The 25,609-nt window shown below is 51.4% G+C and overlaps 6 protein-coding genes across 6 annotated transcripts; 3 read left to right on the forward strand and 3 right to left on the reverse strand.

The window, feature by feature from the left end:
* Positions 1-242: 242 nt before the first annotated feature.
* Positions 243-3,703, reverse strand: BDZ99DRAFT_407237 (uncharacterized protein). The gene is made up of 3 exons (XM_033716475.1): positions 2,296-3,703; positions 1,508-2,240; positions 243-1,455 (listed from the first exon to the last, which is right to left on the reverse strand). Exons 1-3 carry the CDS (start codon positions 3,620-3,622, stop codon positions 387-389), a joined length of 3,129 nt encoding a protein of 1,042 aa, XP_033583403.1. The 5' UTR covers positions 3,623-3,703; the 3' UTR covers positions 243-386.
* A 263-nt stretch (positions 3,704-3,966) lies between these two features.
* Positions 3,967-4,752, forward strand: BDZ99DRAFT_485052 (uncharacterized protein; the record flags this gene model as incomplete). The annotated part of the gene is made up of 2 exons (XM_033722682.1): positions 3,967-4,153; positions 4,208-4,752. 2 exons carry the CDS (start codon positions 3,967-3,969, stop codon positions 4,750-4,752), a joined length of 732 nt encoding a protein of 243 aa, XP_033583404.1.
* Positions 4,753-4,850: 98 nt separating this feature from the next.
* BDZ99DRAFT_376687 (ATP dependent RNA helicase) lies at positions 4,851-7,043 on the reverse strand (the record flags this gene model as incomplete). The annotated part of the gene is made up of 4 exons (XM_033715038.1): positions 4,851-4,988; positions 5,040-6,635; positions 6,685-6,756; positions 6,831-7,043. 4 exons carry the CDS (start codon positions 7,041-7,043, stop codon positions 4,851-4,853), a joined length of 2,019 nt encoding a protein of 672 aa, XP_033583405.1.
* A 981-nt stretch (positions 7,044-8,024) lies between these two features.
* Positions 8,025-9,187, forward strand: BDZ99DRAFT_485054 (uncharacterized protein; the record flags this gene model as incomplete). Its single annotated transcript, XM_033722683.1, has 4 exons — positions 8,025-8,051; positions 8,109-8,295; positions 8,351-9,101; positions 9,154-9,187. 4 exons carry the CDS (start codon positions 8,025-8,027, stop codon positions 9,185-9,187), a joined length of 999 nt encoding a protein of 332 aa, XP_033583406.1.
* A 341-nt stretch (positions 9,188-9,528) lies between these two features.
* Positions 9,529-11,759, forward strand: BDZ99DRAFT_458314 (glucan-alpha-1,4-glucosidase-like protein). The gene is made up of 2 exons (XM_033718884.1): positions 9,529-10,284; positions 10,337-11,759. The coding sequence occupies exons 1-2, from the start codon at positions 10,008-10,010 to the stop codon at positions 11,614-11,616; spliced, it is 1,557 nt and encodes a 518-aa protein (XP_033583407.1). The 5' UTR covers positions 9,529-10,007; the 3' UTR covers positions 11,617-11,759.
* A 1-nt stretch (position 11,760) lies between these two features.
* BDZ99DRAFT_433692 (cytoplasmic dynein-like protein 1 heavy chain 1) lies at positions 11,761-25,299 on the reverse strand (the record flags this gene model as incomplete). Its single annotated transcript, XM_033717409.1, has 3 exons — positions 11,761-12,622; positions 12,673-24,965; positions 25,014-25,299. The coding sequence occupies 3 exons, from the start codon at positions 25,297-25,299 to the stop codon at positions 12,170-12,172; spliced, it is 13,032 nt and encodes a 4,343-aa protein (XP_033583408.1). The 3' UTR covers positions 11,761-12,169.
* Positions 25,300-25,609: the final 310 nt, after the last annotated feature.

The raw sequence follows: 25,609 nt of genomic DNA on the forward strand, positions 1-25,609 counted from the left end.
TTCAACCCCGCAAATCCCCACTTAACGGATGTAGCGCCCTATTCATCACTAGATGGTGGCACGGTCGGATGGATGGCGACTATCTGATGAATACATCACCGCATGGCTTCACTGGTTCTACTATAAACTGATTTGTGAAGAGTACTAACATTTAGTCAGATGCTAGGCGTGGATCTATCAACGTCAATTGCTCTTGCGATTACTGATATATCACCAATCACCAAATGAGACAGTTAAGCACCCGCAAGACATAGTATTCCATGTAGCTCTTATTAATTAGACTGCGCTAAAGTCAATTATTGCACTTCTTCCTCCCCTGCTTCTTCTCATTCTCTCATCGCTCCCCATACCCATCCCTCGCGTGGATATTATAATGAATTCCGACATCATCTAAACCCAGGAAGTTTCCCGCCTTTGTTCTTCTTCTTGGCTTTCTTAGCCTCAGGCCTGCCACCAAAGACACCTCGCTCGACCTGACTTGCTAATGCAGGTTGCGAGTTCGCCTGTGTAGATTGGCTATGATCCTGCCTGAACGGACCAGGCGAACTTCGCAGCGGCACCGACTCAGACGTCGCAAAAGGTTGTGACTCCGAAGTTGAGAAAGGAGGCATAGAGGATGCGGCATCCGCTACTGCCGTTTCTCGACGCTGCCTCTTGAGATGACGTTCTGCCTTTCGTCGTATCCTAGCACGTTGTGGTTCAGACATGCCTTCGTCCTCGTTGATTGACATAGTCTCTCTGATTGCTTTGGTGGTAGCTTCCCAGTCGTAGTTGGCGGGGTCTTGGCCAAAATGGTTTCTCCAGTGCAACAGGACCTGGCTGCCGGCACTATGCTCAGATTGCGTAAGCCTTTGTGGTTTGGTGATTTGTACATGTTGCCTGAGACGTGTGATTGGATTGTCGCCAGAGCCTTGGGAGCTCGAGGTGAAAGTAGAACCAGAGGCGACCGATGGAGTTGTCTCTGGAGTGGGAAGCGATGATATCGGGTTGCTAGAGCTAGGACGCGTATTCCAGCTTGGTGGTTCAGACTCTTTCTCCTTCCCTTTACCTGAAGGCCTCACAGGTAACGCAAATCCGGCCGTTTCTTGTGATTTAGGCTGTGAGTCTTCCGGTTTCGATGGCGGCGAGTCCACGATACGGAGCCTAGAACTTGCAAGCAACACCTCTGTAGATATGAGACGAGCAACCCTCTCCTTCACTTGTCGAATCCGAATGGGGATGTTTCGGGGTAGGGGTGCGATGTAGGTACGAAGTAGTTCATCATAGACTGACGCTATGGAAAGACCAGCATTCGAATCAGGTGCCATGTTCTTCAATAGCCAGGGTGCAGTGCGTATCTCTAACTGCGGTTGATCGGGTTCGTTTTTGCGAAGCGTTGCTTGGAACAACTCGTCAAACTTAGATGAGATTGCGTCAATGTCGGCGACTTGAATTGGGGATTGAATAAGATCGAACCTGCAGCTTCATTAAAACGAGGCATCAAAGCGTAGAACGTAACGGAACTTACAACGTGCCAAATGGTTCAGCTCGAACAGTATCGTCTTCATCTAGTTGATTTCTAATCCGCTCCAGGAGGCTTACGATGTCGACTCCTGGAATGCCCTCACGGTCTGGATACATGCCAAGTTCTCGCAATTCATTATACATAAACTCGTTACTAACGGACCAAGGATCATTATCGGTCCATTTCAGCGATCGTGAGAGAGCTGCCCTTGTCCTCGAACGATCGGTGATTGAGCCACTGATTTTACTTCCACTGATATCAGGATTATAGAGTATTCCATCGGGCACAATGAAATCGTCCTTCTCGTTTTCAGTGACGTAGTTAACACTCTTCTTGAGTTGAGCAAGACTGTGGCCCTTTTTACGCCAGGAAGGATGCTTGACGACAATGCCTGTTTCACCCTGGTCTTCTGCCCTTTGTGAATGGATGAGGATCTGGTGAACACTAAGATCGTTCAAAATGACAGTGATGCTGTAGAAGAAGACATCGTCGTTTCTGATGTAGGTGCGTCCGGGGCCGTCACCCTGCTTTTCACTCTGACCAAATAGACAGTACTCTACATCTAGCGAAGAAATGCGTTTCCCTGATTCTAAATCCCGGACCAAAAAGCTAGGGAGTCTCAATTGGGTTGGTGCCAACGATGAACTGGGTAGCGAAGAAGATGCGTCTGCCGATTCGGAGCATTGTAGAACTGAGATAAGACTGTTTAATCGCGAAAAGATGAAGATTCTCGTTTCTGAACACATACACTTAGCCCAGGTCTTGTTTTATGCTTAGGGTAATAACCATACCTTCTAGCTCGCTATTGGACAAGCGGATCTGTAAAGTTAAATCCTCGGCCCCCCGAAAATGTCTCCAAGATAGAATTACGGCGGCTTCAGACTCTTGTAGACCATAGTCAGTGTCCTCAGCTGCCGACCTGACCTCCACGAGATATAACATCGTCGACGTTAGAACGAAGAATCTCTTCTGATTTTGTTGGCTCCTTTGGACATCTAGAATCCAAGACGAGGTGCGTGCGAGCCCAAAGTCCGGGCAACTCAAACGCTTCGCTTCTTTGGTTTCGCCACTGATATCGAATACACCCATCTGCCTCCTGTTACAGACAACAATGGTATTGACATTGCCTATCCATAGTATCCTTGCCCACCCGTCCTCCGATGCCTGAGTAGCTCCAGGCACGTCTGAGATGGGATCTTCCGGGGTTGGAGGTATAATCGTACCCGTGTAAGAGCATGATATATCGTAATCTACCCTTCTGCGATCCTGACCTACTAACTCCCACACACTCCAGTTTCCCTTTTCATCAACAAAGGCGAGTTGTCGACGATACCATGGATTAAAAGACACATCGGCATGAGGAGAGCCACCAGTACGTGCGAACGGGATATCTAAGATTGGATGTGGATCAAGCCTCGAGGGAGGCAAACGATGGGTCTCTGAAAGTCTCGTCTCTATCGGCGACCAGCGGAGAAAAGGGCGAAAAAGGACAGTCTTTGCTGGCATACGTGCTGCCATGAATGAGCCACTTTGGCTTGAGTCTCCAAAACAGATTTGTCGGATAGAGGCGCCCTCTCCCGGCCACCAGCCGCTCCAGCCGTCCTCCTTGTGAAGACTAGACACATTCAACCACACGCCTTGATCCTCCCCCCATCCTTGCCGGTCTTCACGGACCCGTACTATACGGAGCATATGTCCTGTTTCCCCGCAAGGCATGGCTGCAATCCGAAATTTCCCTGTGTCTTGTACGTCGATGTCCGTGATGTGGCCGAAAGCGAGGATGTCTCCAACAGCGGGGTCATAGTTGGATATAACAGAGACTATAGATGCTGAGACTTTCGAGAGTTCGGGGAGGGGCTCGAGAGCAGGGACTAGATCTGGATTATGCAGGGCCAATGTTTTGATGCTGTGGTACAATGGTTTTTCCTTGATAGTTTCCAGGATTTCAGACTCGGCATCGTGAGTGTCTGTTGAGCTAAATATGGTTGATGAGGTTAAAGACTTTAGTATTTGGTGTTTTTTAGGCAGTCTCGGAAAAAGCCATTGCTTCTTCTCTTGATCGTAGAATGGTGTACCGAAATGACCATAGCTGAGGTCAATCGCCGGGACTTCAGCCATTTGGTCTGAGTTTGAGAGTTTGCTCGAAGAAAGCGGTGCAGCAAAAAAGCATAGTTGGACGTATGGGTTGAGAAGCTCACGATGCGGACGTGAAGTGAAGTCGTATAACGCGCAGATAAAAGTTCGGAGGGGAGCTCAATTCCGCGCTAATATCTTCACGTGATCGTCGGCGTTTATAGCCGCCGACATTTTACCCTAGCAACGAACTCAAAGCAACAACAAACCGTCACTCTTCAAACATCAACCTCCATCCTCAAAAACTACTTCTTCTGCGATCAACCCACACCTTCGCAATCCACAACACTATGGCCACCATGTTCGAGCCCACGCTCTCCGGCAGCACCATGCGCCTTGCCTCCGCGGAAACCCCCTCAATGGCCGACCAGCTCCCCAGCATCAACTTTGGCTTTGAGGAGCTCCGACTGCGCATGGCCCAGTTCACGGCGCGTTTCGACGACTTCATCGACAAGGGGCGCAAGCGCGTCTTGGAGGAGCGCAATAACTTCCGCATGAATGTCGCCGAGCTCCAAGGTACGACACCTGCTAGGTATACCCAATGCGCACAACTAATGTTTATGTCTGCAGAGGACCAGAAAATGAAGAAGCGCGATATCGAGATCCTGACGCTCAAATCTGCCACGCACGCCCAAACCCTCGCGAAAGAGTCGGCCGAAACAGCAGAAATGCACGCGGCTATCACGACACTCACAGAGCAGCGCGACGAGCGCCTTGCTAACCGCGATACCCTGAAAGCTCAGATCGTGGAGGTTCAGAAGGCTGTCTCGGCTAGGCGGGAGGCGCAGCTGAAGCACCGACGCTACCTTGACGGCCAGGCGAGACACAATGAACCGGAATTGGATTTCTGGGAGAACTACCTGAGCATGAAGATAGACGGGGCGGGCCTCCAAGACCGGATCAAATTCACTTTCAACAACATCAACGAGAGGGAATGGGAGCGGGAGGCTTGGTTTGAGATTGATACCTCGGAAAGAGAAGTCAGGGTCATCCACTACCGGCCAAAGATCGAGAAGGAGGAGGTGGACAGGGTACAGGAACGGTACAACGAGTGCAGAGAATTCAGCGTTCTCTTGAAGGGGATGCGCGAGCTATTTATCGAGGCGCTCAAATGAGTCTGTTGAGTTGATGGTGTCTTGGGAGTTTTTGATGAGTACAGTCTGTGTATAAAGGCTTCAAGAAACTGCCTTGGCCTCAATAAGGCGTTTCTCCTTTACCTCTTTGCTATGCGATAATACTCCGGCGCGTATTCTAGCAGCCATCCTTTCTCAATCTTGGTGATATCCCGTATGAACGTCTTGTTTCCCGTTTCCATGACCTCGTGGAAAATGACCCAGTCCGCTTTCCGGTTCTGAATGCCTGTTAGTCCTGCTCTACAGATTTTAAATGCTGACAAGCTTACAAACATCAGCGAGGTTGGATGTGCGTGTAGCACTGTCCCTCCATCAACCGTCCTGAAGGATCCATCTGGCTGCATTCTCGCCACATGAGCAAAGAATCCAGATGTCAAGCATCTGCGGATCTTCTCTGCCATATCAAGCCCCCCAGCTCTTAGGACCATTGAGTCCCTGCCCAGACTTTCGTCCACGTTGATCCCAAACCTCTCCAAGTACCTTTTAAGCTGGTTTCTTATACTCACTGCCCGAGTCATTGATTTGAAGTTCAGGTAGTTGTCGCGACACCATTTCGCCTCCTTCTTCCCCTTGGTCACGAATGCTTGATAGACATTCAACAAAGTCAGATGGTCGCCTTCCTCTGCGGCAAACTTCCTGCGCGCAGTCTCTTGAGACTTCTTCTCGCCTTCATGATGGAACCACACGGCGCCTTGGAGACTCGTCATCGCTGCTATCGATAGAGCTTCGCTGAGGCAGTCGAAGTTTGAGGCTGAGAGAAGCACTTTACCCATCATGGGCTCGACGGAAAGCTCTGCCATGCGGGTTCCAAGTGGCTTAGTGAGTCTAGCGTAGTCATCTAGAGCGCCGAGAGAGAAGAGAAGTTCAAGAGCTCGCACCATGAGCTCGGACGGAGGAGGAGTCAGGTAGTCGAATCGGGCGATGTTGTCAATGCCCAGCGCTTTTAGTTGGAGCACTACTGGAGCGAGATTGGAGCGCTGGATCTCGGGTACAGTCGACTCAGCGAGACCTTCGAAGCTTTGCTCTGTAAAGAGGCGGTAGCATTTCCCAGCTTTGGTGCGACCTGCTCTTCCTGCACGCTGGGTTGCCGAAGCCTTGGAGACGGGGACCGCAGTCAATGTCTCGATGCCGGTCACTGGGTTGTACGCACGGAGCTTGACATATCCGCAGTCAATAACGTAGACTATTCCATCTATTGTCACAGATGCTTCGGCGATGTTCGTGGCGATAATGACCTTGCGAGTGTTGTCTGGTGCTGGCTCAAATACGTACATTTGTTGATCCGTCGTAAGGCCAGCATAGAGAGGGAGAGGTTGTAGTGACGGAGCGTTGGGATTGAGAGTGCCCATTCTGTCAGCAATCATGTCCATAGCGGTCTCGATTTCTTCGCGACCGGTGAGGAATACAAGAATATCGCCATCTGGCTCAGAGGAATGGATATCGAAGACTGTCTTTACTGCCCTTTCGACGTAGTCTTCCGCTGGTTCTTCGAGGTAATGGATATCCACCGGATACATTCTGCCTTCCAGACTGATGATGCGCCCGATGGTACCGCCTGGCTCGGAATCCCCATTGCTATTTTCAGCTTGGGAATCACTGGCGAAGAATTGCAGGAAATTTTCCGCGTCCAGCGTGGCACTGCTGACTACGATTCTAAGGTCGGAGCGCTTCTTCCTAATTTTCTTCAGAAGGCCCAAGAGAATGTCGGAGCTTAATGAGCGTTCGTGGGCTTCGTCTACCATGATGACAGAGTAACGAGAGAGAAGGGGGTCGACCAAAGCTTCCCTGAGCAGCAGGCCATCGGTCAGAAACTTGATGCGAGTAGCAGCAGATGTGACATCCTCAAAGCGGATAGAATAGCCAACCTGTAGTTCATGAGCAGTCGTTCTGGAGACGATGGCTGGGTTTACGAACCTCTTGACCTAACTTGCATCTCATCTCCTCTGCGACTCTTGCTGCTACTGTTGTTGCGGCTACCCGGCGCGGCTTTCACACAAAGTCAGCTTGCTGGAGTTTCATACGGAGATGATATATCGCGCCAACTGACCTACCTGCGTAACAGCAATGCATTTTTCTTTCGACGACCATCCTGCCTGGTCAAGGTACTGTGGGATCTGCGTCGTCTTGCCACTGCCGGTCTGCCCTACGACGATAGTGACGGGGAAGGTCTCGATGAGATAGAGTAGAGCATCTCGATGGCGAGCAATTGGGAGCAAGGCGGGTGGTTTGTAGAGTGAAGCAATGTATGAAGAGCCTATCTCTTGCTCCGCCATTGTATGAGTTGGGTGCACTCAAGCAAATGCACATGGAATTCAGGTCAAGGATGAAGCAACACGTAGACCCAGCATCATGAAGAACATATATTGATGCTTGGCATGGTGTTGAACAGCTTCACCACGCCGATTCACCTGGGATCTTAGACGCTAGGACGAAGACGGTAAGACCGACAGGGATCAGAGCATCTCACTTCTGTCATCGAATGGCACAGCTAGACAACCACAGTGCAACCACATGCAACATGTAAGACAACCTCACAGAGGCCCTGGAATCTTCTTTTAATCATTTCTAATGCAGCGTATCTGCTTTGGGCCGTGGAATGCTTCAACGGACGAGTGCGCGGCCGCAATCGGCGAAAGATGCCAGAAATGCCGATGGTTCGCCCTTCGCGCTTTACCATCGCCGACCCGATTTGACGAGACGCCGAATGACCTTTTCCGCGACCGTTACCAATTACTGCTCTGTCCCAGCGGCGCCCGTGCCATTGCAAGTCTACCATAGAGCCTGGAGATGTCGGCGTTAGAATCGTACGAATCTTGGAGGAAGTCCCGTCGCCATGTTTCCGGGACGTGCCCGAGACGACTCCTTGGCCGGTATTTCGGCAGGAACAACATGTACTGTACAAACCATCTGCCCCCATCCTCGCCAATTCACTGTAGTCGGCGTGTCTTGCGCCCGACCGTTCTGGGCTTCATTTCCATATAACAGGCGTGACCCGCCTTCACGCCACGCTTGACACCACCCCCCACAGCTGTAACGCTTGACACCTCAGACTCTCCGTTCGCATCTTGTTTGGCTGCACTTCAAGTGTTGCAAGTGCTACATCAACTCGACCTGCGCCCGTCAACTCTCGCGCTCGTGTTCTCCTTATCTCGCTACTAAAAGTGTAGCTGAGATCGCCGTGGCTCCCAAAGCACACGATCGTACGAAGTAATAAACAGCAAAGCAATTTGGTACCTAACGATTTGAGCGCAATTATGGCTTCCAAGATGCCCCCTAGTCAGGTAGGTTGTGTTCTAGCGCCCGAGTGCCACAGTCAACTAAACAGATTACCTTTCCAGGCCAGTTCAGGCCCCCCTTGGCTGCCCACGGTATGGGCTTTGGGCGGAAAATCCGAGTTACATATCGACGTACCCATAACGGCCGTCTTGCTTCTCTTCTACGTCTGCGGAGCAGCGACTCATATGACCATTTTCCAATTGAATAGAAGACGCGGCCATAAATTTCTTTTCTCTGCGGTACTCTTTGGTAAGGCCTTTGATCCAAAAGGATTCTATGTGAAGCAGTCTGACGAGATCCCTAGGTTTCTGCATGGCCCGGACCGTAACTTGCATCCTCCGCATCTCCTCTATCTGCAAGCCGCACAACATCCGACTTGCTATCGCCGCCTCGATCTTCGTAGCGGCCGGTGTACTGCTAATCTTTGTCATCAATCTGGTATTCACACAGCGCCTCTTACGTGCTGCGCATCCTCATTTTGGCTGGCATCGTGCCTTATCGCTGGCACTGAAGGCTATTTATGTCCTGATCGTTCTCACCCTTGCCATAGTCATCACTGGAACGGTAGAATCCTTCTACACTCTTCGGCCTAGGACGCGTAAAATCGATCGCAGTCTCCAGCTCTACGGCTCTACCTTCTTGGCCATAATCTCGTTTCTACCCATCCCAATGGTCATTTTCGGTCTTCTGGTACCCCGCAAGACGCGGGTCGAAAAGTTTGGCCAGGGTCGCTTTAGAACAAAGGTCATCGTCCTTCTTCTCGCAGCGTTTTCTGTCACTCTTGGTGCTTGGTACCGCTGCGGAACGTCATGGAAGACACCGGTACCTCGAACGGAGCCCCTTCCAGGCTATTTCTCACGGGCCTGCTTCTACGTCTTCAACTTTGTTGTTGAGATTCTTGTAGTATATCTCTACGCCATCCTAAGAATTGATCTGAGATTCCACATCCCCGACGGCGCGAAGGGTCCGGGGTCATATGCTGCGGGCCAGAAGCAGGACGGGGACAAGGAAGAGCAAGGCCGGCGAATCAGCAGGGTCTATACCGAGGAAGAGACGTTTGATGATGTGGAAGACGAGGAGGTGCCAAGATCTGGCGATGCAGAGAAGAAGTCTGCGTCCACTCCGGAGCAACCGCCTTTAGATGAGGAGAAGTCGATTGGTGGCGATAACAAGCAAACGACAGCGTGAGGTACTGAAGCATCCGGGCCACTTTTCTAAGAAATGAGCGATTTCATGGACTCACGATACCCTGCCTTCAAGGCGTAGTAGCACTATTAGCATTTGGGACGGCGGCGCATTGCATTTAAAGCCAGCCGACCGTTTTGCCTTGCAACACATTTCCTTTGTATACAGCATAGCATAGCCTAGTACTTTTAATCCGAAGACTTGCAGCCGTATCACATGCGATGACTCAGCATATCACGTGCTCTTGGGGTCAGGAACACAGCGAGACCCATGATGCCGTCACCAGCCTCTGCAGGAACCGAATCGATTGCAACGATCGCAGCCGTCCTGACGGCGGACCTGCCTCGGCCGGGTGGCAGGAGGAGGCACACGGGCAGTCACACGACGAGCAAATGCGAAGCGTCTCGGCGCCTGGCATCCCGTGATTGGCCTTCGGGCTTCGTTCGCGAAGTCCTGAGAGTCACCCGCACACGTCACTCCTTCACTCCCCAAAGCTGGCCCGCTCCGACTGGCCTCCGCCACCACCAAGGTCTCGCGAGTGCGTCCAACATCGTCAGCGCAACGATGCCGGGTGCGGCCTGCCATGCCCGGGCTGGCATGTGCCGAATCCACCTGGTGTCTCATTCCTTCAAAATCACCGCCGGCCCTAGTGCCACGTTACCGTCCGCTTCCATTCTGTGTATATACCCTTCGTATTAGACGTTTCAATATCTCGTACCTTATATTCCTATTCTAGACGTGATAGACCTCACCGTCGGTCTTCTGGCACCTTCACCATGACTCTTTTAGTGCCGTTACTCTTCGCAGCTTACCTCGTTCTCTACGCCTTTGCCCTCGCCCTCCCGCCGTTCCCGCACGCTGCCGCCATCGAGCAGAACCCACTGCAGCAGAAGCCCCAGTACTCGCTGGACGAGTGGCTACAAAGGGAAGAGGACATTGCTCTAGACAACCTTCTGGCCAATGTTGCCCCATTTGGGCGGAATGTGCAGGACGCTGCCCCCGGCTCCGTTATAGCAAGCCCGTCAAAGGAGCACCCTAATTACTACTACCAATGTCAGTGCTCTTATTCTTTTCCAAACGACTAGACTGACAGGCTATTTTCTAGGGGTTCGAGATGCAGCAATCACCACCTCCACGCTCGTCGACCTATACGCAGACGACCCATTCGATCCTCTCTCGTCCAAACTGGACATCATCCTTAATGCCTATGCGTCCCTACAAGACGAACTTCAACACACCAAAAATCCCTCTGGCACATTTGCAGACCTCTCAGGGCTAGGCGAGCCCAAGTTCGAAGCAGATGGCACCCCCTTCATTGGTTCCTGGGGACGCCCCCAGCGCGACGGACCCGCCCTGCGCGCCATAACCCTCATGGCCTACCTCCGCGCCTACAACGCCTCCAATCCCTCCCTGTGGACCAGCGACGAGGGCCCAGACTGGTTCAAGCCCCTCTACGACCCCCGCATGCCCGCCAACAGCATCATAAAAGCCGACCTCGAGTACGTCTCGCACTACTGGAACGCCTCGGGCTTCGACCTGTGGGAAGAAGTCCAAGGCCTCCACTTCTTCACCGCGATGGTGCAACTCCGCGCCCTCCGCGAAGGCGCCGCTCTCGCCCTCGCCTTCGACGACTCCGGCGCCGCAGCATGGTACACGCAGCAAGCCGGCCTCCTCGAGAAATTCCTTCCCTCCTTTTGGGACGCCTCCAAGGGACACCTCATCGAAACCCTCTCCAGCGCCCGCTCCGGCCTCGACTGCGGCCTCCTCCTCGGCTCCCTGCACGGCTCCCCCGCCGCCAACAACACCGTGCCCGGCACGCCCCCGTACGCCCCTTACTCCGACGAGATCCTCGTCTCCCTCCTCGCCCTCGTCTACGACCAACGCAACCGCTTCCCCATCAACTCCGCGCCCCCAGCGTCGCCTGAAGGCACCTCCCCGCTTGAGGGCGTGGGGCTCGGCCGCTACCCTGAGGACGTCTACGACGGGTACGGCACCACGCCCTTTGGCGGGAATCCGTGGTTCCTATGCACATCCTCCGCGTCCGAGATTCTGTACCGCGTCGCTGCGCATCTGCAAGAGACCGACGAGCTCGAGATTACGGAGCTGGGGATGCCGTTCTGGGAAGCCCTATTGGCCGACGCGCCGTCATTTGCGGATCTAAAACCAGGAAGTTATGGTTCTAAAGATGGGTTGTTTGTGGATGTGCTGGAGCGGTTGAGGAGCGTCGGGGATGGGTTTTTGGAAGTGGTGAAGAAGCATACAGATGCCGAGGGCTCGCTTAGCGAGCAGTTTGATCGCGTGACTGGGTTCGAGCGGGGCGCGAGGGATTTGACATGGAGCTATGGGGCATTTCTGCAAGCGGTGAGAGCGAGGGGGAGGGTATGAGTATGGCTAAAGTCACGTGATGGGGGTAAAGTTGCATATTGCGAGTGAAGCCTTTGTAGCATTTTAGCGGGTCTCATTTTTCCCTTATCCCGTCATCACAGCACGAGTTCACGAGGTTACGAAAAATGTATTCGAATAGCAAGTGTTAGATATTGAAGAAAGTTTCTTTGAATTACAATCTAGTACAACAAACTGTGCAAGCTATCAAAATACAAAGGGAAAAGAAAAAAAAAAGAATTTGTGTGATCTGAGCTGGTTGCGCTAGGATATGCTTTTTTGAACATATCACGAGCGCCCCCGGGTATAATCTGTTCTTCCTCTCTTCCTCTCCGTTGCTTCTCCCTCGCTCTCTCGGCCAAAGAACCAATACTCCTGTAACTCCCCATGCTCAAGGAAGCCTGGCCCAATGCAATCCCAGTCACGCCTCCCACCATCCGTGAGCCAGTAATGGATATAGAACAGAAACAGAAAGAGGGTGCTAAAACCTCTCTGAACCAGCAAAAGCAAACAAAAGAAAATAAGGTCAAATTTGAGCCCCCAAGCCGCTGTGGACTCAAGCCTCCGCCTCTGCCATCAACTGCTCCCCTTCATCGAGCATATTCATGATCAACCCCAGATTCCGCACCATCTCGTTCGCCTGCCCCACCAGCAGCAGCTTTTCCGCATTAGCGGGCAGTCCGAGGTACGTAGGCGGCTCGCGCTCTGGCAGGCCCTGCACCCAGCCCATGAAGTCGCGCCAGCCGGTCGTGCTTGGCAGCTCCAAGCCGCGACTGTGCTCGCTGTCCTTGACAATCATGAAGTTCTCCTCGAACGCGGCGGGCGTCATTGTGGCGTCCACTAGCTGGGTAAGAGCGCGGAAGTCGTGCTCGTCGTCGATCTTGCCGCCGTACATTTCCGTGATCAGGGTGCGGAGCATCTCCCATGGGATGTTCTTGGGTGCGACGTTGGTGCGTCCGAGGGCGACGGAGTCGATCCAGGTGTCAATCACGAAGGCGCAGCATTCGTACTGAGATCTTGTTAGTGTGTGAATATTATATGGTGACTGGTTAGACTTACATCGCTGTCGTTGAACTCCCAGAAGCCCTTCCAGCCGAGGCTAGGGGCGTACCGCAGTCGCTCTTGAACAACGGCGTGGAGGAAAGAGAGCAAGAGGTAGATTCTGGCTTTCTCTACTGGTTGCTTCGTGGCCCGTTCTGCCATGGAAGAGAGCGAGTCCTTCATGTTTGCTCTGATTCCTGCTGGTTGCTCGTATGACAAGACTCGGGATGCACGGAGAAGATTGACGGGGATCTTCGGGCTGGACTCCATTGACAAGAACAGTCTGAAGTCCGGGTGAGGCTTGAGCGAATCGAGTCGCTTCTCCAAGCTCTGGAGCCACGTTGGGGCCAGATGAACATTCTTGACGAGGACCCAGGATCCTGTGGCGGCGGCGTTGCTGATGGCCTTGTCCGCACTTGCAACTCCTTCGTTGGAGCCCATGGCGATATTGGTGCAAGTGGCGTGCTCCCTCTCAACGAGGTTGTCGACCTTGTAGCTTGCGTCGAATCCGGGACTAGAGCTGAGTGCAACTGGAGTCCTGGCTGTGACTTGTTTGACGATATCGCTCAGGTCACCGCTCGAGTCCATGAGGCCCTCGCCAAACACCTCTGCAACGAAGCGTTCCACGGCCGGGACAAATCGGTCAACTCGGAAGAGCTTCACAAGTACCAGCGATCGAAGGTGTCGATCGAGCCGTTCTACATCCGCAGACCAAGCCTGGGGTACGAAGTCCTCTGCCAGCTCTTCACTTAGGAAGTGGTCCCAGGCTGTAGCATCTATCGCTTCTATATCGTTTTTGAAGAGAGGCAATTTGCTGGCGCGTGCCAGGACTTCATCCCGGCGGTCCACTTCCGTTGAGACGTCGACTCCCTCCAAGTCCTTGTCGAGGATTAGATCGATGAGACTCTTGTCCAATTTGTATGGAGAGGCTTGAACAAGAAGCATGGCGAGCATGACGCGGTCTTTCTGCAGAAGTGACAAAGATGTGCGACGGTATGCATCAACGAAGAGTTCACTGAGGATGTGATCGATGCGGTTTGTGGGTTTCCCAGCTTGGCCCGGTATCTTGACGCGTTGTAGGACTGCCTCGAAGATATCCGTGAAGTACTTGAGTGAGAACTGGTAGAAGTGGTTGATGTGATGCAGCTGTTCTAGCACAGCGAAGATCGCGGAGCAAGATCGAGCGATAACGGTGTATTGCAGCGTGATGTTCTCCACTTCTGTCATGACGCCCTCAGTCTCGGCTGCCTTTGCGGTGATCTCTCCGGCTTCTTTCTTCAAGGTCTCGAGGGTTTGAATGACGTGGTCATCGTCCAGAATATTTCCGCGGGACTCGTTCAAAGCTTGAAGCAGGCGTTTCTCTAGTTGCCGCAGGTGCACGCTGAATTCTCCTTGCATCTTGATGAGATTGGACCGCCGCTCGTCCACGTCCGGTCGTTCAGACTTCAAGACTTCGTTGAGTGTCTGAGTCTGCAGACTGCTCTGGGTAACCGTAAAGTTGACGAATGTCGTTCGACTACATATGTCGGGGGCGAATGTTGCCGAAGGATCTCTAGTAGAAAGATAGAGCCTGAATGAGGGGGAGAAATCAATTTCCTGCTTTCCGAGCTGGATAAGAACACGACCTCCAGTCTTTTGGTACTCCTTGTTGAGGACATGATTCAAGATAGGATCCAGATGCTCCGCATCCTGGATAAGAATTGGATTACCAAACCGCAACGAACTCTCAAGCTGTTTCGTGAAAGAGTCATCGAGGAAGCTGGTGACAGTGAGCCGGCGGTCTTTGCATTCGTTCTGTAAGAATTCGACTGTTCGGCCAGAAGGATCGATGATTAGAGGATATCGGTTGAATCTCTTGAGAATGATGGCATTCTCTGTGCATAGATCATCTACAGGCAAAGTATTGCGTTGCCATGTCAACCTCTCGTCGGCAGTGGAGAGGTATTCCGTGACCGGATTGTGAGCTTTGAAGCTGATGCCAGAAAGAGATAGGTGATGTAACCAATCGTCCATCATAGACTTCCTATACTGTTGATCATAGTAGCCGCCGTAGGCGATAAAGGCAGCGGCGACAAGAACGTCTCCAACGATAGTGTCAATCTGGGTCTCGAAAGACCTACTGCTCTCTTCCCAGCGAATACGTTCAGATGATAGACTGTCGAGCAGACGGACACTTCGATCGACTTTTGACTGAACTCTCTCCATTTCGGACTTGATGGCTTGGGTTTCACTGATCAGTGCTGCGTACTCCTTCTTGTATCTCAGGATGCTGTCTTCAAGCGCCTTGATTTCCTCCCTCGTATCCTCCGCAGCCTGTCTCTTCTGTTGGGCGTCTTCTTCAAGCTGGCCGACCTCCTCGCGCAAGGGTCCAACTTTGTCCAAGATCTCGGAATACTTGACTTGAGCTGTAACCCACTGTACAAGCGGACCGCATGCTTTACTGGCGTGATTGACCTTTTCAAACGTAAAGCCCGGGTTTGAGATATACTCATTCTGCATCTTTATGCGAGAGTTTCGAGTCATCTGTTTCTCGTTGTCGTAGTTGATGATGTTGTGAATGAACTCATCCTTTCGCACGATCGCGATGATCGCCTTCCAGTCATCCACCTTATGACCCAGGAGAGTGCAGACTGCTTCAAGGGCGAGTCTGACACCAACTGGAGGCTTTTGCATAGACCGAACCTCCGTAAGATGTTGTCGCTTGATGTTCGAAACGCTCTTCTTAGCCTCAATAACGGCTGGTTCGGCATCTGCCAAATCGTTCATTACAACTTCTCTGCGATTCGCAATTTCTATTTCCGCCTTCTCCAAGAGAGCCTGGGTCTCAGAGGCCTCCACCTTTCGTCGCTCAGCGTCTTGTTGATCGGCAAGCATGCGTTGCAGTTTCTCGTTGGCTTCAATATCCTTCCTCTCCAGTTGACTCTTCTTCTCAGCTAGACTCTTGCGCAGATCGCGAACTTTGTCCACAGTTTCGCGTAGCTTTTCCAAACCCACGTTGAGATGTCGCTGTTGCTCCTCGAGGTCCTCTCGCTTCTCGTTGTATAATTTGACGTACTGCGCAACAAAATCGAGGAAGTGTCTCGGCGTAAGATATGTAACTCTGCTCTGTTGAGTCTGCAATTTCTTGTTATAGCCATGGAGGGAATAGTGAATGTACACCATAGCATTAACAACGGCCTCCCTATGTGATGGTGGCAAAGCGAGCCCACGATAAGAAACTGGTATGCTGCTGGGAGCAGAGAAATTCGCGCGGTCCAAATCGACGGCCTGTGTGAGTTCGGAGCCGACTTGGAAGAGAGCTTGATCAGACCAGTCTCCAAACCAGTTAAGAACACATCGATTGAACAGGGCCGGACTCGTGGCGGCTTTGGACGACAATCCCTCCTCTGGCGGGTTCATTGTGAAGACGACGTGGAGGTTCTTCACAATTTGCTGCGTGAACCATTTGTAAAGTTCTTCCTGAGAGTCTAGGAGAAGGCCTTGTCGCTGCGCACCCTCTTTACAAGCCGTCATGAGAGATGCGTACTCATCTCCTTCGAACAGGCCGGGTACCTCAGCATTGGCAAGCAAGGTGTTCATGCGCTCAAGGAATCCAGAGTCAAGGACATTAGATTCGTCCATGATGAAACAGATCTTCTCTCCTTTGCAGCCGCATCTTCGAAGAACATTGCGTAGGTCGTCATCAAAGTCCTCGGCGGAGTATTTACCATGCACTTTGATCTGGTAGACCTTCAGCCCATTCATCCAGGCCACAAAGCGGGATAAGGTTGTCTTCCCACTTCCACTGACACCGATGAGAATTAAATGGCCCTGAGGTTGACGGAATACACGATCAATGCGGAGAACGTGTTCGAGAACGTCGTTGAACAAGATCAGGGGTACGTCAACTTCTTCCTCGCAGAAAGTCTTTAATCGGGCTTTGACAAAATCCCGAAGCTGGTCTCGGTGTACAGGTACATAGTTTTTAGAGAGCCAGTTCGAGAACAAAATCGGACCACCTAGTGCTTGCTGCTCATCGATAGTTGGGAAATGCTCCAACGCAACACGATGGACACATTCATCTGTCCATTGACGCTCTTCTTCTGCAATGAGTCGATCCTGGAAAAGTCGAAGCGCCTCATGCGCCCAGATCCGGACTAAGCCTTCAACCGTCAAGGTCTCCAGGGGTCGAATGGCCTCATAAACACCACGAACCCATCTCGTTAGTTCTCGAGGCGAGTAGACGTAGTGTGGCTGGATCTCAGCAGTAAATCGCTTCTGGGATTCTGCGTATAATTGGACCATGGCTTTCGTTAGAGGCTCTGAATACCCTCGTAGTGACGGAATGATTTTGAGGACGGCACTGTTGAATGTTCCGTAGATCTGAAGTAGCGAAAGTTCCCCAGGGTAGTCGACCATAATTAGAGGAGCATGGCGGAGGAAGCGCAAAGCCATCGGCGTACGACCAGCATCAGTGGGCGGATTGCATGCTCCTACGAATTGGATGCGGTCCAAAGTGACCCATGTCTTGTCGGACGTCCTCCAGAAACCGTTCTGCTCGACAAGCTGTCGGAGGAATGAGATGGCCCGTTGGGTCCCGTATTTGTCTGGAGCTGGCAAGTTGATTTCATCGCAGAAGATAACTAGCCAGCGGCCAATTTGGGTTGGAGTGAGCTGTACGCCGTTCAGAGTCTTCTTGTATTCGCAATATTGCTCAAACGTCTTGATGAGCAAATCAGGAGTAGTCGCACTGGAGAAGTTGAGGCCCACCACCTCCATGTTAGGTAGCTTCCTCAGGGCGCTGAATAAAGTCATGGTCTTTCCAGATCCAGGAGGGCCACAAAGTAGTAGTGGTTTGTGTTCTGCAAGCCAAGAGTATAGCACATCTTCATGGCGGATAGTGTCAAGGGTTGGAATGACCACATCCGTCTGAGTGATGGAGTGCGTATTCACCTCTACGTTTGGAACCTGAGACTGCCACAGCATCCACTCTGCTTGCGGTAGGGAGACGTCATAGTCGATGAGAGAGGTGGCCTCGTTCAAGATTGGAATTTCGACGTTCGTCAAACTCGCAACAATATCGCCAAAGCCTTTTCGCTCAGCCAGGGGACAATCGCCGACCAAGGACCAGACTAGGGCAAGCAACAACTTCTTCGACAGATACGACTCGATTTGGCTATCGTCTAGGCCAAAATCTTGGTGTTGAACATTATACTCTAAGACTGACCTGCAGCTCTTGTTGAGGAGTGAGAAGAGGGTATTCAATGCGCGAATGTCGGTATACTCCATGATGTGCTTGAACTTGCGAGCCGTGCTGAGAGCCTTTTCGATAAATCGATCCTCCGTCAACTTGATTTGGAGGAAGTCAGCGACTTGACCCTGAACTGTGAGAATCTTCTGTGATAGCTGGCCTGGGGCAACAGAGTCGTCTTCCAGATCCTCGAAAACAATTTCTCGTAGGTTCTGGATATAGTTTGAGATCATCATGTCGACGTTCACCGTGTCATCGCTAAACCAGACCATACCGCATCGACTAACGGTTGCTAAAGTAGCATATTTCAGAGTCTCGACCTCGAACATGATGCGCACGTTCGATGGGAGATTGAGACGCTCTCCGTTGGGAAGTGTGAGAAGCTTGTTGTCGTCCAACACGCTGTTCAAGTTCTCCACCCACTCGGGATCGACATCGCCGTCAAAGACAATCCAGTGTCGTTTGGTATCTTCGCCACGAAGGTTGTCGACAATTTTACGCAGGATGCCGGTGAAAAGACCGTCGGTCCACTCTCGCGTTGTGCTGTCCAGCGTGCCATAGAGGTTCTCCTTGGACATAACCTTTGGATCGATAACATGGAAGACGCCTTCAGTTCCTTCGACGCGCTGGAGCGCTGATAAAAGTGTTCTCCATGCTGCCGACTTCCCGGATCCTGATGAACCAACCATCATGACACCGTGATGGAGAGCTTGAATTTGATACAACTGCAGAATCTTCGTCATCCAGGAGTCGCTCACCACAAATTTAGATTCGGCGGCAGAATCGCGAATCGCTTGCTCCAGTTTATCGAGAGGCGCAGGAATGTACTCCACTCCTGCGAAGGATTTTGCTTCAATCTCTTTCATGATTTCGACATCGGAGGCAATAAGCTTCGGAGCCATAGTCTCTCGCAAGCTTTGAACGATAATCTGCGGCTCGATTATATCCTCGTCCGGCAATCCACCTTGGGCGGCGATCCGTGCTCGTTTCAATCCACCGGAGCTGACAAGAACGCTTTTCAGTGCCCGTAAACCAAAGTCATAATGGGCTTGCTTAGACAAGCTGGCAAGACATGTGTCGAAGAATGGAACGACCTGAGTCGACAATTCCTTGGCGCGAGAGAAACCCTGCGAATAAAGCATGACTTCGGCGATAAGCTCCTTGTCTGGCTTGGACATAGCAACACTTCTGAACAGTTTCTTCAAATTGTCCGGAAGGTTGGATCTGCCTGCGTACCCGGGATTCATGGTGATGAAAATTCCGGTGTCAGGGTTTACTCGAAGTTGTCGTCCGATCAGCTCAATCTCAGACTTGTTTTCCAAGGCACCTTTTCTTAGACCCAATTGAATATTCTGAACCTGCTGCGATACAGCCGACAGAATGCGTTCCTCGAGTCGATTGAACTCATCGAAACATCCCCATGCACCAACCTGGCAGATACCGAGGAATATACGGCCCATGGCCTGGAAATCGAAGGTGTCGTCGCAACAGAACACAAGGGTGAATCGACCAAGTTGGACACCCAAGGCTTTGACGGACTCAGTCTTACCTGTTCCTGCCGGTCCATATGGGGATCCTCCGAGTCGCTGGCATAAGGCCTGGGTTAAGGTTAAAAAGCAGCGGTCGGTAAGAGGAGTCCGAACGAGACGTTCTGCTACGCCTAAGTACTCGAAGCCATAATCGAGAGTTGCATTCGCCATCTTGATTTTCAGACGCTGCATCAATTCCTTCTCTGGTTCATAGACATAACGCATCTGGAGAAGCCACAAGTGGTGATTTGGAGATTGGGCGCCAGCGTTTCTAAGCCTACCAATGACGTCTCGCTGGTGGACAAATTCGGTGATGAGGTGCTCACATTTCCTTCGATGGATAATCTCCAAGTCTCCAAGAACGGCGGTGGCAAGGAGCTTGAGTGCGCTCACTTGCTTGTCGTATAGATTCGGCAGCGAGGTACCCTGTTGCTGTAAAGACCTCTCTACTGATGAAGTCCAACATACTTGAGTTGCGAGAACAACGATTTGAGCTGGAAACTTCGCGATATATGTCTCGAAGGCGGCAGCATCCATAGGTTCAGCGGCGAAGAGATCGGTAAATTCGGAAACTGCCTCGTGGAGCAGCTCTGCAAGAGCGATCTTCATATTTGTTTCAAGGGCTGCTAGCCATTCGTTGACACGAGGAGTCTTGGCTAGGGAAATTTCTTTCCGGAGTATCACTTGCTCTCCTTCTTTGGAAGTAAAACCGAGGATAGTGGAATTGTCGTCACTGACGAGACCGTTAATGCCCGCAAACATTTTTCGTAGATGTTTAGCGACCCGAAGTGTGTCGTTGTTGTTACCGATAATTTCCAGGAGATCTTCGTCGCCCACAAAGTAGAAACGTGGGAACGATACTCTCTCCCTCTCGAGGTATTCTCCCAAAGCTTTCTGGATTTTGTTCAGGAGTTCCGCTAGTCGTTCAAGCGATTTTTGTACCCCTGAGATTGCCAAGACATCCAAAACAAAGTTAGACCGGGAGACTTTCTTCATGACTGAAAGGAATTCGGAGTTGATATTTTGAAATCGAGAGGATTCCATGGGTAGAAGATGCTTGATGTCAGCGTTCCCTGTGAAAACGCCTTCCAAGTAAACCCATTGGCGCTGAACATCTATCCAGACATCAAAGAGCACATGAACGCGGTTGAGCTTTTCTTCCCACGCTGAGGCATCCTCTTCGAATTCTTTGTAGTAGGGCGAGTGCCTCATAGCTTGGAGAGAGTTGAGGTTTTCGCTGCATTTGGCAAAGAGGTCATCCCACCCGCGTATGAGACGACATTTGTTTTGATAATTGACAAGCTCCAATGCGTAGTTTTGCCAGGTATCTCGGACTTGCCGAAGGAACTCCTCTAACGCCATTTCTCCTTGGGCTTGAGTAATTACGCCTCGGATGATAGACTCGGTAGCAGAGAGTTTGAGGTCCCACACGTCTCCAAGAGTGAGTTGCAGCTGAGAATATCTCTTGTTGGGTTTCAATTGCTTGAAGATCTTCACCCAGTGCCGCTCCCTCACTGCTTCCGATCGCAGTTCGCTAAGCAGCGGATTTACTTTCAGAAGCTGTCGAAGGACGTTCTGAATATGTTCAAATGCGGCATATTGGCGCATGCGACTGGGCATGTCCTTCGTCAACTTCAGGAGGTTGTCGATTGAAGATCGCAGCTTTCGTGGTTGTACGCTTGTCCATAGCATATCCCGGAGCTCGTTCAGGCTGTTCCAGATCGAGGTCAAGGCAGACCAGACCGACGTGAAGTCCTGGACCTCTTCCAGAAGCGCAGACAACATGTTATCTGCAGACGCGGGAATGTCGAGTGCCTCCTTTGCCTTTGCTATATTGGTGGACTCAGTGAGAAGTTTTGAAAGCTTGGTGTCGAAGTGTTGGAGTGTTGCGGCGGCTTGTTCTGGGGGAATAGTGCCAGATATTGGCTTCTCTTCAGCCCACTGAGATGTGATGTCCGCAATCTTTTGGGTCACAACCTTGTCTTCAGCTATGATTTGGGCGCGGAGAGCATCAGTCTGATCATTAACGATCTTGCTCTTTCGTTCTAGAACGTCGTTGAAGGCTGTCCATTCATGGTCGATCTGCTCCATGTTGAGCCAGTCAGTTGGGAATTGCCACCGCTGACGGCTGAGAGCAGTTTGCCCCTGGCGGAATATTTCCACGTCCGGTCCCCAAGCGTCGGCTTTACGTTTGGATTGTTGCACAATCGTAATGAAGGAAACAGCTTGAGTCGTTGATGATGCCTCGAGTGCCTGGCCCTCCAAAGCTTTCCGTGCCGTCTCGATCTCGGTGAAAACCTGCGCCATATGAGTCCCCAGTCTCGAAGCGAACTTTAGCAGAATCTCGTGCTGCCATTGATCGTATTTGGCATTGACCTTGACTTGTACCTGCTCGTAGTCAATTGTCACATATCCAAAGGAGCGGGAGACTTCGGAGGTGTCGAAAGTTCCTCGAGTTTTGCGAATTTCATGCAGAAGTTGAAGCCACTGGGAGAGGTCATCTCCGAGGACTTCGTATACGTGCTCTGACTGAAGATCCCACAGCGATTGGAACTGGAGCCACTTATCCACGTAATCCGCTATTGCACGTATCTTCTCTTCGACGACGCCGTAGACTAAAGTTAACGACTCTGTGCATCGACTTGGGAGATCAGAGAATTGGGAGGACGTCGCGTCGTTTGTTGCTTGCAACTGCAAATGATAGCGGGAAGCCTTGACCTTCTGCAATGTGCATATTATGCCAAGCCATTGATGTAGCTGATCTAACCAACTAGCTCTGGCGAACTCCAAAGGCGGATCGAGGTATATGAGCTGATTACGCATTGTGATTTCGTGGACAAGGTTTGCCATCTTAGGTAGCTGCTTTCCTGGATCTACCAAGTCGGTAGAATGGACTGTATTTCGGCGTTCGGTGCTCTCTACGTTGCTGAAAACTTCAATCCACTCCACGATAGCCTTATTAAGTCGTGTCAATAGAATAGACTCCAGTCTCGAATTAAGTTGTGCGACCCAGATGTTAAGGTTGGCATAACTCTCTAAGCTCAGGTGATCGACAGCTTTCTGTATGAATTCCAGATTGGTGCGGAAAGACTCTACTCCATAGGGGCAGGTCTCAAGATCCTGGAGCGCTTTTTCCACAGTGGAATTCACCTGTGATAAATTCGCAGTTTTTGATTGAAGCTTCGAAGTGGCATCAGCGAAATCTCGGACAAATTGAACGTGCTTGCTTTCTTTTCTTAACGAACTCCCAGCGCGATCGGAAGGTGCGAATTGGCCTTGTCGGATGTGTAGGTCGTAGGCGTGAACGAATGACTCCCATTTGAGAGGTATTCCCTTGACAATGAGACTCTGAGTGTCGTTTAGATACCCATTAAGCAGCATCGATACTTCTGGCATTTCTTCGATTTGTTTGATGGTCTGCGAGTAAGTCCGAATACTCTCCATCAAGCTGACGGCGTAGGGATATACCCGCTTGGCCTCTTTCGAGATGTTGTTGATCGCGTGGGGGATTTGGTAGCGTTGCCATGTCAAATTCCGAACTTCTTTGAACAAAGCAATGATAGCAGCGTCAAAGTTCACGCTTAGTTCAAGGGAGTTCCCAGCAGCCCTATTCCGAGAGATCAGGAAGAGGCGGCCAGCAATAGACAGTTTTCGCCTCGCAACGTCTTGAAGCCAAGATTCAAATATGGGTCGCGTATCGAGTTTCCTCCTGAACATGGTGCTTTCGGCCTCAAGCTTTTGGCCTTCTGCATGCAAGGTCCAGTCCTTTCCGAGGATGTCTTCCACTTTCTTCATGTAACCGTCTAACTGCCGCTCGATCTGGCGGGCCCAGATGACCGCGCCGGAAACGGGTGCAAAATCTCGTAATTGTGCCATCGCGTGTGCCTCGGAATTGCCATACTGCTGCTTGAAACGCTCGTGCAAAGCCGAGATGTCGTTCTTGACGCTGTCGATGAGCTGGGTTTGGTACTCAGATATGGCTCCTCGAATTTTTGGCCGCACGAATAGGGGGTTGAATTTTGAAAAGACGCGGAACATTTCGTTTGCAGTCTTTGCGGTCCCCAGACGATCCCTAAGCCGAGCAATAATAGAATTTTCAACGCGCGAAGTACGGTCGTTGTAGGTTTGCTCAGCCTGTACCCAGAGTCTCGTACCTTTCGGAGTGACATCTAGAACATCAACGTCTTTGAGAACGGCATAAGCCTGAGCTACTTCTTCGACAGCGTCAACATCGCCAATCTCCTCGAGGATAACCGCTTCTTGACGCTGCGAGCCATCGGTCACGGCTTTCGGTGTAGCACTGGAACCAAGAACGTTGACAATGGTTCGTTGTAACTGTTCATGATTCTTGCGGAAGGTCCCAATATACTTCAGGCGATCCTGGGTGTCGATGTGACGAGCAGCAATCTTGATCGGTATGAACTTCTCATTTCTCCTCCTGGTCACTTCACGGGCAACATTCGTGAACTCTTTGACATTCTCGTCCCAAATACGCCATATGCGGTCGGAATCTTCCATGATCGATTGGAACTCTGGGTAGTCCAAATGCATCAAATATTTGCCCTGGAGGAGAATGTGCAAGCGAATATCTACCTCCGTGGAGATGGCTTCAACTAGTGGAAGCGCTCGACGAACAGGATATGGGCATATGCGGAGCTTCTTGTTCATGTGGCCAAAGATCTGCGCGATTGCATCTTCCACTTGCCGCAATGAAGTTGCCGTGAGTAATTCACCCAGAGGGAAATCCCGCATCAACTGATTGTACTTCTGAACCATATCTGTAGTTTCCTTCAGACCGGTATCTGCACTGAAGCTCACGGTGGCTTGGAATCGTTTCGCATTCTTGAGGACATCGAGAGTTAGCCGTACACCTTCACTTCGCAGTTGTGTTTCAATATCCTCGAGGCGGGATTCCATAGAAATCCAGAAAGTAATCTCCTGAGCTGCGGTGCCGCTACTTGGATCCCGAGTATGCTTCGTTATGCTCTGGATTGATTTGATCCAGCCGTTCACAGTTGATTGAAGACCATTCAGGAACGTGCTGTCTGCGAGGACTGCAGCAGGTATAAGCTCTGGGCTTGGCTTCACGGCTCGCTGTTCAGCAGAGTCTAGGGCGGAAGCTATTATGGGATGTAGTGGCAAGACCAGTTCCGGAATATCGATATCCTGTTGCAACTGCTTAAGGTTCTGCTCCAGCTCTGCCATCTTCCTCTTCGCTCCAGGTATTCCCGTCGCCCGCGCTCCATTGTCCCCCTTTACCCCCCAGACGCCTGGCGGGCCTTGCTGGCTTTTTGTGGATTCATTGAGATAAGGCGTCAGTGCCAAGCGCACGACAGAATAAAGAGCTTCGTAAGGATTGGATACCTGGCCTTGCGAGGAGGGTGCATTACTGAGGCTTCTGATTCCAGGAAGATTGACTATCGTGACCTGGTCACTTATCGGTAGTCCGGGATCGATGGTCTGTACGGATTTGATTATAGCAATGCAGGCGAAGCAAGCGGGTGAGAAAGAGAACTCCGTGGATAGGACGTAAGTGTAATGTAAAAGGGCGCCTGGGATGTTCGTCAGCGAGAGCTTGGATGCGACGTCGATAGGCTTACTTGAAGTTCCGTCTAGACTATCTATATGGGGAGCATCTACGACATCCTTCTGCACGTATATTGCCTCCTGTGACTCGAGAGCGAATCGTGTACACCGCTGCAAAGTATCCTGCAGACGCAGGGGTGATAGCAGACTGCCCAGCGAAGAGAGGTCTTCATCTGAGGCTCCTAATGTGACCTTTAAGAGCCGGGCGAGATGGTTCACTATGACCTGGGGGTCTATCGTCGGAGGGGAGGAACTCGGGGAGGAGTGCACGCCGTTGGTGGCTCCAGGGGCCACCTCCATGTTGAGATTAGGCGCAGTATCCAGAGGGCGACATGTGGTTCGACACTTCCCGGATGGTGAGAGGAGGCCGTATAAGGGTGAGGTTCGAGTATAGCGGCGGAGGAGGGGTGGAGGTGATGGAGGGTGATGTTGTCAAAAATAATGTCAACGCCTTGAAACAACGCGGAGAGACGCGATCGAGGGCCCGCACGTGCCTCATGCGCCAAGCCGTCATCTAACGCTTCCCCTGCATATCCGACGGGCTGCTGCAGGCATTGTTGAGATGTTAAACGGCCGGTACGGTGAGTTTTCTTGCAAAGACACGTAAGAG

The sequence above is a fragment of the Mytilinidion resinicola genome, assembly GCF_010093595.1.
Source record: "Mytilinidion resinicola strain CBS 304.34 unplaced genomic scaffold BDZ99scaffold_2, whole genome shotgun sequence".
Lineage (NCBI taxonomy): Eukaryota > Fungi > Ascomycota > Dothideomycetes > Mytilinidiales > Mytilinidiaceae > Mytilinidion > Mytilinidion resinicola.

Bases quoted from the DNA above. Each gene is read 5' to 3' on its own strand.
- BDZ99DRAFT_407237 (XM_033716475.1), bottom strand. From the start codon at position 3,622: ATGGCTGAAGTCCCGGCGATTGACCTCAGCTATGGTCATTTCGGTACA. The intron at 2,241-2,295 runs GTATGGTTATTA...GTATGTGTTCAG, and splicing joins GTCCAATAGCGAGCTAGAAG to AAACGAGAATCTTCATCTTT. The intron at 1,456-1,507 runs GTAAGTTCCGTT...ATGAAGCTGCAG, and splicing joins GCTGAACCATTTGGCACGTT to GTTCGATCTTATTCAATCCC.
- BDZ99DRAFT_458314 (XM_033718884.1), top strand. From the start codon at position 10,008: ATGACTCTTTTAGTGCCGTTACTCTTCGCAGCTTACCTCGTTCTCTAC. The intron at 10,285-10,336 runs GTCAGTGCTCTT...GCTATTTTCTAG, and splicing joins CCCTAATTACTACTACCAAT to GGGTTCGAGATGCAGCAATC.